Consider the following 15357-nt stretch of genomic DNA (forward strand, 5'->3'; position numbering starts at 1 on the left):
GCTCATTATGCGGGCCCATTGTCTTCTCAGGTGTGAATCACAGCAGGTCACACCCCTGCGCATATTGCCTTTCCAAACAAAAAGTGTCATTTTTAAATTTAAACCAATCTATTGTTTTATGTGAATGATTAGGCAGGATGATTTTCAGATCATTTTGAAGAAAAAACTCTAGGCGACAACATCCATTAGTCAAAAGTCTTGTGGACAGATATGTAGTATGTGTTTTGTGGCCTTATTTCAGAAACTTTAAGTTTTAGTTTTTTCAATAACCACGCATTAACAATATTCTCTCAAAAATACAAAAATGTACATACATGTTGATAACACATTATGGTAGCCCTGTTTGTGCTTAATAGAGTGTAATTACACCTTTGCCAGTAATATGTTTATAAGCAACTGAAAAAAGCACAAATGTCAGAGTATGTCAAAACATCTCAAGGACCCCAAAAACACCTTGGACCCCAGAGGGTTAAGAAATTCAAAGTTTAAGTAAGCAGAACTGGCAGATTTCTATTTTGTACTGTTAATTGTTCTTAATTTGACAATTTTGAGTATAATAATTTATACATTTAACTTAAACTTTCATGTAATTTCAATGTGAACACTTTTATTAGTATAAACTAGCTTTAACAAGCTAGTTTGCTAACAGACTATTTGTTAACATGTTAACAATAGTATGTTATAGAGTAGCACTTGCTGTATGAGTGCAGCAAAATAAAGGTTTTATCTAAACTATCCTAACAGAAATTCTTCTAAATTAGCATAACAAAACATTAACCACTACTAAATCTTCCACTTAACATTAATCTTGCATAAAAAACATTATATTACACTTAATTTGAGCATTTACTCTCCCTTTCGAGGGCCATTGGCAAAGCATGCTGGGAAATAGACATCTCAGCCGTTTCAGTTAAACTTAAGTTCGTCTAAATTAAAAGAAATAATTTCATAAAACTCAAAACAAAGAAACAGTTCAGTTTACTTAAAATATATCAGTTCTGTGAACTTGAAAGAAAAAGAAAGTGAGAAATACTCATAAAAGTTAATTTGACTAAACTAATTAGTTTAATTTAAGTTTTTCCTACTCAAACCAATTAATTATTTTGAGCGTTAGGGTTTACAGAACCCATAAAGTATGATATTAATGTGTATATGATCACTAATAAGTGTTATAAATACTTATTCACATTGAAAAAAAAAACAAATAATAACTCACCGCAAAAGCACTAAAACTTTAACTTAAACTCAAAATTAAAATACAAAAACAGGAAATACAAAATAAAACCGAATTACAAAAAGACCCTTCTACTCAAAAATCTGCATAATGAACTCTGAGTGTTTTCAGTGCAATTAAAACATTTGTGTTACCAATATAATAAAAGCTTAATTGAAATTGAAACTTATTTTATTTCAGCTAGTTGCTAAAGTAACATTTCTCATTTTAATTTAGTGATGTACTAAAAAACTGAAATAAAAATGAAAAAGTATAAAGACATAATGAATAACAATAATAATAATGACAAAACACAATGAAATTAATACAACTTTAAAGTTCAAATAAAAAGTATACGAAAAATAAAAACAAATAAAAACAGACATTTCTACTTATTTAAGTTTTTATTTTTGTTCTATTATAATTTGCTTTTGTTTTTATATATGTAGTTTTCATGATAATTTTTTAGTAGTTTTGTTATGTGCTTTTGTGAATTGATTTTTTTTTTTATATTTCTATTTAGATTTAATTTATTTACTTATTTTATTTCCACTTAATAAATTTAGTACTTCAACTTATTTCAGTTTATTGCCAAGGCAACATTTCTATAAAACAAATACAAAGTATATAGACATAGCCTACTTAAAAATAATAATAAAAATGACAAAAATACACCACAAAATCACTAAAACTTTAACAAAAATAAAACTAAAATTGTAAATAAAAACTTTCTACTTGTGCTATTTCAGTTTAAGTTTATAGTTTAATATTTTGAATTAGCTTTTGTCTTTATACTTTTAGTTTTCATGGTACATTTTTTGTTACATTTTTAATAATTTCATTATGTGCTTTTGTCAATTTATTTGTTTTTTAAATATTGCTTTTTAGATTTAATTAATTTCAGTTTCAGTTTTAATTTTTCATTTCCAGTTATTAGTTTTAGTACTTCAACTTATTTTTTTAATAATTTACTTTATATCACTTTATATTTCCAAGGCAACATGCGTTCAGTTTGAGTTTTTTGGATTTTCCTTTATTTCTGCTTTATTTCAATGAACAGAAATGTTTTAATATTTTTAATTTTAGTTAATGATAATAACGCTGAAGCTGCATGATGAAGTCTGTGCACCATCTCTCAGAGAGAGTGCCCTCTGTAGCCTACTGTCGGTATTGCGCCTGAATATTGACATTATTCTGATGTTTGATGAGTACAGATACAGAGCTTGTTTGTGTGTTTGTATAAACCTGCTTGCGTTAAGTCTCTCAGATGCATAAATCAAACATCTTAGGCTTTATCTCGTCCCACACCAGATGTTTCCTCCAGCATTAAAGATTAATAAATGATGATTTGCGTGCTCCATCACACACACCCTAATACACTGTAGATCACAGCAGAGTTTGGGACTCAACACATAGTACATGATCCATATAAAAGCCATTGAAACGTGTGCTTTAGTCGTCATGCTGAAGTTGTGCTGCGTTGCGTATGTCAGCCGATGGAAGGCCAAAAGAGGAAGAGGAAGAAGCAGACAGTCAGACAGAGAGGAGGAGGAGCACTTCATGCTGGTTATTTCTCACACCCTCACCCAAAAACACAGCCGGTGTAGGACATCAGAAAGGAACTGAGACACTCTGAAAGATTACATACAGACAGAAAGAGACGCAGGAGAGCGTTTCAAAGTCCAAGCAATGGCTCCTTGGACAAAAACTAGCTCTGAAAGATATGGAGTTGGTGAGTTTGGCCTTTTTTGTTGTGATTCACCTGTGCAGGAATGAATGTTTTCTGTGTATTTGTGTGTGTGTTTGTGTATATCCCCGGCGCCTCTCGCAGCGGCCGTCTGTAGTCGCATGAATTCAGTTCCTATTTCTCCGGATGTGGGCAGAGACGGATCAGACAAGCGGCTCGACAGTCACTGGCCTAAACAGATTGCAGCATTTTATCTTTTAGCACTTGTTTTTTGCTTTGAAATCCTGCAAATATTCAGATTTATGATGATGCGGTCTTGCAATGCTTGTTAGCATTAGAAATGGTTTATTAAAGTCAAAAATATAATTGAATGCAACTGAATACACCTGAAATAACTTCTTAAGGAACCTCTGCACATTTTCACTTATTACAGTCTAAAGCATTTGCCTTTTCAGTCTGTTTGCTGAACGAATGTGCTTTACGGTTTCACAACACAAGAGGAACATTTAATTTTTAGAGGATGCCTGCGTGAAATGAGATCTCTTTAGTATCTTGATTGTTTCTCATAGACCGCACTGAGAAGAGAAAGCCATCTTCTCACACAAGCCTCCTCTAGAGCTTCATCTCACTAATGTCTCCAAATGTGCTCATATTTGCTCAAGTGTGCAATCAAAAGTCAGAGATCTCAGTTTCAACTCGTACGTTTCTCATAAAATAAATGAAATCAAATTCTAAACGTATAATAGTGTTTGAATTAGAATAAAATAACACCGATTGTGTCCGTTTTCTCTGAAGGAATTGGAGAAACTAAATTAAATTAAACCAAACACGTGAGAACTTCATTAAGTCTCTTTGGTTGCCCATTTTTTGGGAAGAAATATTTCATGCAAATGACATTTGAAATCCACTTTAAGCTTGTGTGTGAAGCGTCCAGGAAGAGCAGTGCTAGCTTGAGATGGTGACGCTGATTAGAGTAACTTTATTTAGAGTTATTTGTGAATGTTGAACTCGCACTATGAGTTATTTTTGTGCGAAACAGTCTTGAAATGAATGCAAAAGTGTTCTGATGGCGATGTTAGTGGCTCTGGTTCTGGTCTGGTGTAGTCAGCAGTTTTCTAGCTCACTATAGTGAAAAAATGAGGATATTGCACATACTAAAACTTATGAACTAATTCGCTTTCTGCTCATGCAAATGCATATGAATTGCTTATTGAAAGAAAGTTATTTTAATTGTAAACATGCTGATGGCGGCGTGTATCTGTGTGTGTGTGTGTGTGTGGTGTGGCACAGGAAGCTGCTCTGAGAGGAAGTAGGCCAACGAACTCGTACTTGCAGAAATAAAGTGTGTGTGTGTGTGTAATATGATGTTCTCCATCTCTGCAGTTTAATATATCCATGTCATTGATGTTGGCTAAAGAATTAATGTTCAGTGTGTATGTCGTCCTGCAGCGTTTGTGCAACACACATGAATTGCAGGACTTTTTTCACACCAGACAAGAAGAAAGCAAAGTAGTTGAGGACAGTTTCTTATCGTTCTTAACGGGAGCATTGAAGGATCTCATTCTGCTGTTTTGCTGGGCATCACTTGAGAAATCAATCCAAACTGTGACTTCACTTTATGTGTTTTAAAATGCAATTTGTATTTTCTCTGAAGTTAAGTGGAATTTCAACGCCAAAGCGGAAAAGCAGTTGTCCTTGGCTGTCGGGGACACGGTACACATACAGGAGTCATGTGAAGGTGAGGGATTCTGGGATGTTGCATTTACTTTTGGTTTATGCATTTAACAGAATTTGTTTATATTGCATGGAAAGTGTACATTTGATCAGTTCATGCGTTCCCTGGGTATTAAACCCGTTGCTAGCGTCATTCTCTACTGTTTGAGCTGGGGTTTTAGGGTGTGTGTTCACACTTGGCATGTTTGTTTTGGATTAAAACGTACCCTGGTGCGATCGCTCTGTTAGGGTGTATTCACACAAGGAAAGTCCGCTAGTTCACTTGCTTTGGTCCGGACCAAATACACTGTTGATTTTTTGTGGCTCGCTTTCACACTGCCCTTTTTGCATTGCAATTGACCCTTCGCTAAGCCCCGCCCTCCCTAGTTACTGTTGCTACGCCTGTCAAGCTTTCGCGCCTGCCACGTCTATTACAGTGTGTATGCACCGGTGTCAGACATTCCCAAGGAGATAATTAGTAATTTTTGGCGAACGTGTGAAAATCTGAGAGAGCAAGACAAAAGGGACTGCAGTATGCATTCAAGGGATATATATCCACGACAAAATATGCAACCGATTAGAGAATAATTTCATAAAAATTGAAGCTAAATCCTATGTTCCCAGCGCAAACAGCAACCGCCTCATACGCTGATCATTCAAATGGGAAACACACAAATTGAGGAACCGCTATGTTCGTGCACAGCAGGGTAAGTGAAATGTGAAAATAATCTAATAATTTTAAATCAAACAGTTTATGCAGATTTATCCATAAATCTTGTGGAATAACACTAACACCGGGAGTTAGTGTAAAGGTAACGTTACTCAGTCAGGGGTAGTAGGCCGTCGATTAACAAAATGCTTAAATATATTTTAAAGTATGTCAGTGAGCCTCCGTCTTGTCTTTAATCGTCTTATTTTACGTTAAAATATAATATGCATTATGAACAAAGAACCGTCCTTATTTCCAACTTCCAAGCAATAGGTGTTTTTATCCTGTCGACAGAGTTGTGAACGGGGTCTCACACAGTGCTTGATCCACGCCCATTATTTCTCCCCTTGGCTTTTAGATTTTTCGGGAAGGAAAACAATTCCACACTTTTAGGATACCGGGTATCAGATTTGCACAATCCATACGCACAACGCTCCTCGCTCGAAAGCTTGCCAGACCTCCCGCGCCTAGTTACGGTTGCTAAGACACGATTGGCCAGTGGCGGTTTTCGGGCGTGGCTTAGCGAAGGGTCAATTGAGCCAAAATTTGTAAACAAATTCAACATTCATTGGACAGAAATTCACCTTAAACGAACCGTACCAAAACTTGTTTGGAACCGCACCGAGATCACCTCTTCAGCTTGGTCTCGGTACGGCTGCTTGATCCACACCCGAGTGCCCAAAAGATCCGCACCAGGAGGGGTAACGAACTTGAACTTGAGTGAATACACCCTAATGAACGCTCCCATCCGGACCCTGGTGCCACCAAACAAGTGGACCGAGAGTCTGGTCCACTTCCTAACGAAGTCTGGTGCGGTTCGAATTAAATATGAACGCAACTCAGACCACATATATCCTCCTGGGACCCAAGAATAGACTTAGTGGACATTATATTTTAGTGAATTTCTCTGACATCATACATGTCACATGACACAACCTGGGTGTCCTGTAAAGAGCACATTCAGGACTTTTCAGAGATACCAAATGTTTGGAGGTTTCACCATGAAAACAACTTCTCCTTGGTCTTTAAAAATGTCTGACATTAATTTAGTGATCAAATGTAGCATTCTTATGGAAATATGATAATATTTTGTAATTATAATTTAAATTGGACTACTTTTTCAAATTGTATTTCATAAAACAACATCTCAGGAAAATGTTAAGGGGTTTCAAATAAAAAAAATACTTTCTGTTACAGAACAGGGCAATGATTTCAAACGTTTTGAAGACATCAGGACTAAAATCATGTTCATCAGGCATTCTGGGAGACACAACAAGTGAATATGGAAATAAATGATACATCAATATTCCTATGAAATATTAGATATTATTATTAAAATGTTGCCAATTATTACACTTCTTTTTTCATTAAATGTTGCTCCAAGAACACATTAATGTGCAAATTAGATACAGTGTATAGATACATTGCATTGAATGGGAATATTAATTTATGGCCATTTTACCCACGTATTGCAAAAAGTAAAAAAATTATCAATTCATTCCATTATTTATTTCATAACATAGTTGAGAATAATCTTTATACAAATTTTGGTTGAAAAAATCCTGAAACCCCAAAATGTATCGGTGATTGAAGAAAAAACCCATTGTTTTTGCCTATACATATAATTTCATGTCATTTTATTTTTTAAACAACTTAGTCCTGGCGTCCACTACAGAGGACATAGCATAACGTGTGATACGTGTTCTGGGTCTCAGGAGGATATGTAATCGAACCAAAAACAGGACAAAAGGCACCCCTGTTTTTTCTCTCTATAGTCTTTTTGCCCATCACAGTTCAGTACAGGCGTCAGAACCGCATCTCCTCACTGCAGATCTTCGTCTGTGTGTGACGGAGGGATGTGTGTGTGACGCTGTTTTGACTCCGTTACACATTTTATAAGCCCCTCACGAGTTCTCAGCTGGTCGAAATACCATCATATGTAGCTACACACACACAACGAGCGCTTTTAGCCCAGGACACATGTACTGTTTTGAATGATCGGTAAGTTCCGTCGTGAAATAAACATAATAGAAGCCGACCAATCAGGTTGTGAACATCTTTATGCCTTTAGGTTCAGTATCTTTAGGTTCGGTGTAACAGTAAAATGTCAGTGTGAACACTAAGCGGACCAGGACTAAATGTGTTTTTTGTGTTCCGGACTGAAAGCGAACCGAACTACAAGTGTGAACACACCTCTTAATAGTAAAATTGTTAAAGTTCAAGTTACTTTATTTGTACCCGAAGGTAGATTTTGTTTGCAGTAGAGTCCTCATACACACATATGGAAAAACAAAAGAGAACACATATCACACCTCATTCAAACTTAAGACAGTAAAAATTCGGAAATGACAAAAATTAAAATAAGAAGATTATTTGTTCATAACTTTGAGAGTACCTTGCCCGAACTTTCCCTGTTAAGTGCTATGTAAATAAAGGTGACTTGACTATAGAAATGTTCTCATAAATTGGCTGAAATATAAACCAGTCTGTTATTGTTCCAGGATGGTATAAAGGTTACGTGATCAAGAACAAAGACAGAAAAGTGAGTAAATGCATATTTTTTTTATAGTGTTTGTACAAGAGTGAATGTTCTCTTCCCGAATATCTGACCTGAACTTCCTCTACTCCCTGCCGGCTGATTTACTTTCTTCCTTTATTTAAGGGAGCATTTCCTGCCAACTTTATAGAGCTAAAGGAAGTCATCATCGAAAAGAGAGGGTGAGTATGTCCTTCCATCCATCCATCCATCAATCAATTCATCCATCTATCTACCTATCAATCTGACTGTCTTTCTATCTATCTGTCTATCTACCTATCAATCTGACTGTCTATCTATCTATCAATCTGACTGTCTATCTATCTATCTATCTATCTGTCTATCTACCTATCAATCTGACTGTCTATCTATCTATCAATCTGACTGTCTATCTATCTATCTATCTATCTATCTATCTGTCTATCTACCTATCAATCTGACTGTCTATCTATCTATCTGTCTATCTACCTATCAATCTGACTGTCTATCTACCTATCAATCTGACTGTCTATCTATCTATCTGTCTATCTACCTATCAATCTGACTGTCTATCTACCTATCAATCTGACTGTCTATCTATCTATCTGTCTATCTACCTATCAATCTGACTGTCTATCTACCTATCAATCTGACTGTCTATCTATCTATCTATCTATCTATCTATCTATCTATCTATCTATCTATCTATCTATCTATCTATCTATCTATCTATGTTTTTCCATCCATCCATCTGACTGTTTTTTTCCATCCATCCATCCATCCATCCATCCATCCATCCATCCATCCATCCATCTGACTGTTTCTTTCCATCCATCCATCCATCCATCCATCTGACTGTTTCTTTCCATCCATCCATCCATCCGACTGTTTCTTTCCATCCATCCATCCATCCATCCATCCATCCATCCATCCATCCATCCATCCATCCATCCATCCATCCATCCATCCATCCATCCATCTGACTTTCTTTCCATCCATCCATCCATCCATCCATCTGACTGTTTCTTTCCATCCATCCATCCATCCATCCATCCGACTGTTTCTTTCCATCCATCCATCCATCCATCCATCCGACTGTTTCTTTCCATCCATCCATCCATCCATCCATCCATCCATCCATCCATCTGACTGTTTCTTTCCATCCATCCATCCATCCATCTGACTGTTTCTTTCCATCCATCCATCCATCCATCTGACTGTTTCTTTCCATCCATCCATCCATCCATCCATCTGACTGTTTCTTTCCATCCATCGACTGTTTCTTTCCATCCATCCATCCATCCGACTGTTTCTTTCCATCCATCCATCCATCCATCCATCCGACTGTTTCTTTCCATCCATCCATCCATCCATCTGACTGTTTCTTTCCATCCATCCATCCATCCATCCATCCATCCATCCATCTGACTGTTTCTTTCCATCCATCCATCCATCCATCCATCTGACTGTTTCTTTCCATCCATCCATCCATCCATCCATCCATCCATCTGACTGTTTCTTTCCATCCATCGACTGTTTCTTTCCATCCATCCATCCATCGACTGTTTCTTTCCATCCATCCATCCATCGACTGTTTCTTTCCATCCATCCATCCATCGACTGTTTCTTTCCATCCATCCATCCATTGACTGTTTCTTTCCATCTATCCATCCATCCATCCATCCATCCATCCATCCATCCATCCATCCATCCATCCATCGACTGTTTCTTTCCATCCGTCCATCCATCCCCACTCTCCCTCTTCTTCTGTAGAGATGAGGAGGTCATTACCTCTGTTGAGATGCCCCTGGTGAAGGAGGTGACCACCACACTGAGAGAATGGGGCACTATCTGGAAACAACTCTATTTGGTAAGACATTTAAATGGGTGTGTACTGTGTTAAAAATAAAGGTGTCAAGGATTCCACAAAGAGCCTTTAACTTCCATGGAACCCTTTCATTAATACAAAAGGTTCTTTATATTTTTAAAAGATGTTCTTTATTCAAAAGGGCTTTTTGTAGTGCTGCCGAAGAAGAACCATTTCGAATTCTTTCTTTTGTTTCAATTTTTTTGTTTCTTTCAAATAATCTAAATAACCTTTTTGTATAATGGAAAGGTTCCATGGATGTTAGAGGTTCTTCATGGAAGTCATGTGACCAACGCCGCTTTTCCAGCATCGGGCCGAACCGTTCTAAGAACGCAAGGAGCGGTTCTAGTTATATTTCCACTTGAGCTTGGTTCAGCATGATTACAAACTGTTCTCGGTCCGCAATTCTCAGCATGGTTGACTAACCAGTTTCTCTATAGCTTGAGCAAAGTCAATGTAAGGTAATAATAAAATTAAAATAAATATCTGATCATCCTCCATAACATGGTTGCTATTTACATCTCATATCGTCTGTAAACTCTTGCGTTAACAGCAATGACTGATGCATTTGTATTGCATTAAGAGCTCCGTTATCAGTCCCACAGTAGATAATGAAACCATATCAGAGAGCTGCACGGATCCGATTTTGTAAATCCGCACCCGCCCGTACCCGCAGTGCTTAAAACCGCATCCGACCCGTTTTCCGACAGCAGCACTAATTAAAATCCGCAACCCGACCCGCACCCGAAATAAAATCAGTTTAGCCAATCACATTATAGATACACTTTTTTCAAATTTTTATTGCCTTTGGCGGCTTGCCTTAAAACAAGGACAACAGCCGAAGCTGCCAAAAAGCCGATAGCCTATACAGAACATGGCTAGCGTTACCACAAAACAATGCAATTTCGTCTAGCACATCAGACAATTTCACACCACACATAGGCCTACTTAACAGTTTTAAATGAGACAATAACAACAGTGTAGGCTATGTGATAATTTTAAATGAAAGAAAAGTCCAGTTGTATGCGAATCCTAAACGCCACATACACCGTCTTGAGTTTCGATGAAGTAGTGTCGACAACTTTATAATCTCCTCTAGCTATTTTTTTTTCAACTCCTCACTATCCATCTAGACGACTCATGCAGCAGTTCGAGTGGTTGTGATTTTTTAAAAGTGAATGTAACGTTAGGCCTAGACAGAGCCATAGAGAGAAAGAGTTGCGACACTCCCATAGACCGCCATAGGAACTTTGGAATGCGGAAGTAACGCGTGTCGTGGAGCGGCCAATAGTTCCAAACACTGATAGTTTCTCCATTGAACCCCATTCATTTTCAGTGCTTCAGAAGTACGTTCGCTGGTAAATTAATGAAATTACTGTGTTTTTTTTACTTTTACACACATTAGCCGACCTCTCGTGAATCTAGTCTGTAGTTATATTTTATGTAGCCAGTTTTAGTAAATGTTTATTGGAAGATAATAGGTTCATTGCAGCGATAGCTTACGTGACCAACACTTCACTAACGTTAGCTAACTGGTAACCTGATGTATATAATATATACTATTTTTAATAATATTTTATATGTATATATATATATATATATATATATATATATATATATATATATATAGCCTATAATATTATATACATACACACACACAATTCATTTATTTAAATGGGTTAGGGCTATGCATGTGCTTATATGTATTTAGGAACATAGTTAATTCACTCATTAACTATCTCTCCGGTTTAATTTTATGAAGAATATTTTTCGGTTGAATATTTACCGAACATTGCTGTATATAGTCGTTGCTTCCTACGTTATGGGAGCAGTCTATTCCCTCCTAAATCATTCATTTGTACATGCACAGCGTAATTATTTATATTTTATGTTGGTTGGAGTTCTGAACGCACCGCAGACCTCTTTGCGTGATCACGAAGCGGAATTTATAAGCAAGATCACGGGAATCAATAGCCTAATACAGCCCAGCCAGTTGTGCTAAAATAAATATCATGAGACGTCCATCATCAGATGAATGACATGGAAAAGTTCAGTTAGAGCCGTTAAGCCAGTGCTACTACCCATGCGAACATGAACACTAAGCTTTTCCCTCCAAAAATATAGCCTAAAACTTATCTAAGTTGTCACCCTGCCTCTCCAAATGCAAAACTGACATTAACAAAACGCAATAACAGCTTAAAAAGTACTTGGGTGTGTGTTTTATTTTATATTTACCGTTTAATAATGCAATCGCTGCTGTCTGTCCATAGAAGAACATGACAGCCCGCGTACGTTTTGGAACTATTGGGGCTGACATGAACCACGTGACAGCCGTCGCGGCGACATCAAAGAGTGTCGCAACTCTTTCTCTCTATGGCTCTGGGCCTAGAGACTCATGGGAGGGCGCGGGCTCAAATAAACTAAAAAACAAATATTTTATGAACTTGAAATACAGGGCAGGCATAGTTTTGTAGATGTGTTCCTAAAAATATGCATTTATTTTTACATTTGCACGTGACTGTTTTGAACCCGTGTTTAGACCCGCGTTTCCCCGTGTCCGACCCGACCCGCATCCGTATCCGACACAGTTGGATATTTTTCACCCGTTTGAGCAAAATTTGCGGGTCAGGACTCTGATATCAGTACCGGCCTGTAATGAAGCGGTTAAGTAACGAGAGCGGTTTGGCCCGACGGTGGAAAAGCAGCCAAGGTTGCATACACTGCTGCATGCTTCAAATAAGTCAAACATCCAACATCAGAAGTCCAATGCATGTGCACAACCTAGGGTGACCAGACGTCCTGAAATCTAAGCTGTTGTCCCGAATCACGGATCCGGCCCTAATTGTCCCGAAAATTATACTAAAGCAAAATCTTGAGTAGTTATAGTCTGATAAAACATTAAAAACTGTCCGTGAGGCTGAGTCGTCCAGTCGCCGGCTGCTCATTGGCTGTTTCTTTTTTTGAAGTTCTACAAAGATGCCATAGGCGCGAGTTTAGATATGCATTGATAAGCAAATTTTCATTTTAAATATGAGTGGCTATATAGCCTGAAAGGTCTGATTTACAATGACAATGACATGTGAGTTCATGATTTTAATGTTGTTTTTTTGTGGCAGACTAAAGACTAATGACAGACTGTTGATCTTTGAATAAAAATATGTTTGGTTCAGGTTAGAAATTCATTATCTTTTATTATAGTCTATGTAGTCTAATATCATAGTAGGCCTGCCACCCGTCCCCGTCCCGTCCCGAATTTCAGCCAATCTCATCTGGTCACCCTAGCACAACCTGAACTTCTGATCAGCGCTCGTCTTTGTTTCTCAGCAGTCCAGCAAGAAGGATCGTTTCAGTCAGGTCCAGAGGCTGATGTGGGATTTAATGGAGTGGCGTTCCCAGCTCCTGTCCGGGACGCTGCCAAGCGACGAGTTTAAAGAACTCAAACAGAAAGTCACCTCGAAGATCGACTATGGAAATAAGTACATATTCCAAGTGTCTCTTCTATTTGTGTCCATGTCTGTTTATCCGTCAGCGTGTCTGTGTGCATTTTTGACCATGCCAATGTCATTTTACTGTGTGCTTTGGAAGACCAAATTATACCATATTATATGAAAGTAATCATACAATATTATGGCATTATCATCTACAAATGGTACAAACACTCACTACCTTTATAACAGATCTGATCAAATGTAGAATAATGGGATCCAGCCGGCTGGTGTAATTTCTATTCAAAGCTTCTGTGATTTGCTCCGGGCGGTTGTTAATGTATTAGTTAATTTGTACATTATCATAAAGGAATTAACAAACCTCAAGGGGATAAAAATGTCTTCCTGACACCTGAACGGGAATGAATTACTGCGGGAAAAACCTGCCTCGCTCTGGCTGTTTATTCTTGTTTTCTCAAGATAACGAGTTATGTCATCATCATGATATATTTATAGTATTGGTGGATGCATGTAAACAGTTGGGAGAAAATCAGATGTGTGTCAATATATTGGACCTGTGCATTAGGTCTTAAAGGGACAGGAGCCTAATAAACCTGCTGCCGTTTGTCAATTAAACAACATGATTAATTAAGCTCTGCTCTTGGCTGAATAACTTTTATACTAATACTAGAGCTGCACGATTAATTGTTGAAAAATCGCGAGCTCCGTTTAAACACCCACGCGATCTTATTCCTAAACGACAACGATTCGCCTGTGTCTATTAAACCTTCAACAAAATCACACTGAAACATTCAAATCTGTGTGAAACCGCTTCACAAACAGTCTTTTCAACCACACAGTATTATTATTTCTGTGTTACACAAATATTCATATTAGCACAGAAGAACTGGGATAAAGGTTTATATTTCGGATATAAACACTAATGTCTACTGTAGCGTTTAAAATTGAGTAAATCACCTTTAGAAAGTAACTGTAAAAAAGTATTGCATAGAAAAAGTATAGAAGAACGAGTCTTAATGAAACGAAGCACATCATGGCTGAGGTGCATCATGGGAGCACAGGATTTCACAGAGCTACCAATATAGAGGAAATTTAGGAAATATAGATTAACCAAACAAAATACAGATAAAAAAACATGAAAACTATGGAAGCTTGTTTCCGCCACTGAATAAAAAATAATTGCTACTTTTTATCTCACAATTGCGAGATATGAAGTCAGAATTGTAATAAATAAAGTCGCAATTGCGAGATATAAAGTCGCAATTACGAGCAAAAAAGACAGAATTGAGACTTTTTATCTCACAATTCAGACTTTTTTTCTCACAATTGCGAGTTTACATCTCGCAATTCTGACTTTACAACACAATTACGAGTTTATATCTCGAAATTCTGACATCTTTTCTCAGAATTGTGAGATATAAACTCGCAATTGCGAGTTATCAGGCCAATTCTAAGGGGAAAAAAAGAACTTTTTCCCCCTCAGAATAGTTTATATCTCACAATTCTGACTTTACAACACGCAATTTCGACTTTATATCAATCAATTCCGACTATATCTCGCAATTCTGACTTTACAACACGCAATTGCGACTTTATATCAATCAATTCTGACTATATCTCGCAATTCTGACTTTATAACACGCAATTGCGACTTTATATCAATCAATTCTGACTATATCTCGCAATTCTGACTTTATAACACGCAATTGCGACTTTATATCAATCAATTCTGACTATATCTCGCAATTCTGACTTTACAACACGCAATTTCGACTTTATATCAATCAATTCCGACTATATCTCGCAATTCTGACTTTATAACACGCAATTGCGACTTTATATCACGCATTTCTGACTTTATAACACGCAATTCTGACTATAACACGCAATTGCGACTATATCTCGCAATTCTGACTTTACAACACGCAATTGCGACTTTATATCAATCAATTCTGACTATATCTCGCAATTCTGACTATAACACGCAATTGCGACTTTATATCAATCAATTCTGACTATATCTCGCAATTCTGACTTTATAACACGCAATTTCGACTTTATATCACGCATTTCTGACTTTATAACACGCAATTGCGACTTTATATCAATCAATTCTGACTATATCTCGCAATTCTGACTTTATAACACGCAATTGCGACTTTATATCAATCAATTCTGACTATATCTCGCAATTCTGACTTTACAAC

At 37.1% G+C, this 15357-nt stretch overlaps 1 protein-coding gene across 1 annotated transcript in view; it reads left to right on the forward strand.

The window, feature by feature from the left end:
* Window positions 1–2739: 2739 nt before the first annotated feature.
* LOC130100309 (dedicator of cytokinesis protein 2) overlaps window positions 2740–15357 on the forward strand; it is a gene marked incomplete at its 3' end in the record, with an annotated part of 37755 nt that continues 25137 nt past the window's right edge. Inside the window, exons 1-6 of the mRNA XM_056265714.1 lie at window positions 2740–2945; window positions 4555–4638; window positions 7824–7864; window positions 7985–8040; window positions 9611–9707; window positions 13029–13180. Coding sequence (XP_056121689.1) covers window positions 2903–2945; window positions 4555–4638; window positions 7824–7864; window positions 7985–8040; window positions 9611–9707; window positions 13029–13180 — 473 coding nt within the window. The remainder of the gene's footprint in view (window positions 2946–4554; window positions 4639–7823; window positions 7865–7984; window positions 8041–9610; window positions 9708–13028; window positions 13181–15357) is intronic.

The sequence above is a fragment of the Rhinichthys klamathensis genome, unplaced genomic scaffold (genome assembly GCF_029890125.1).
Source record: "Rhinichthys klamathensis goyatoka isolate OS25496 unplaced genomic scaffold, OSU_Roscu_1.1 h1tg000238l_1, whole genome shotgun sequence".
NCBI classification, from domain to species: domain Eukaryota; kingdom Metazoa; phylum Chordata; class Actinopteri; order Cypriniformes; family Leuciscidae; genus Rhinichthys; species Rhinichthys klamathensis.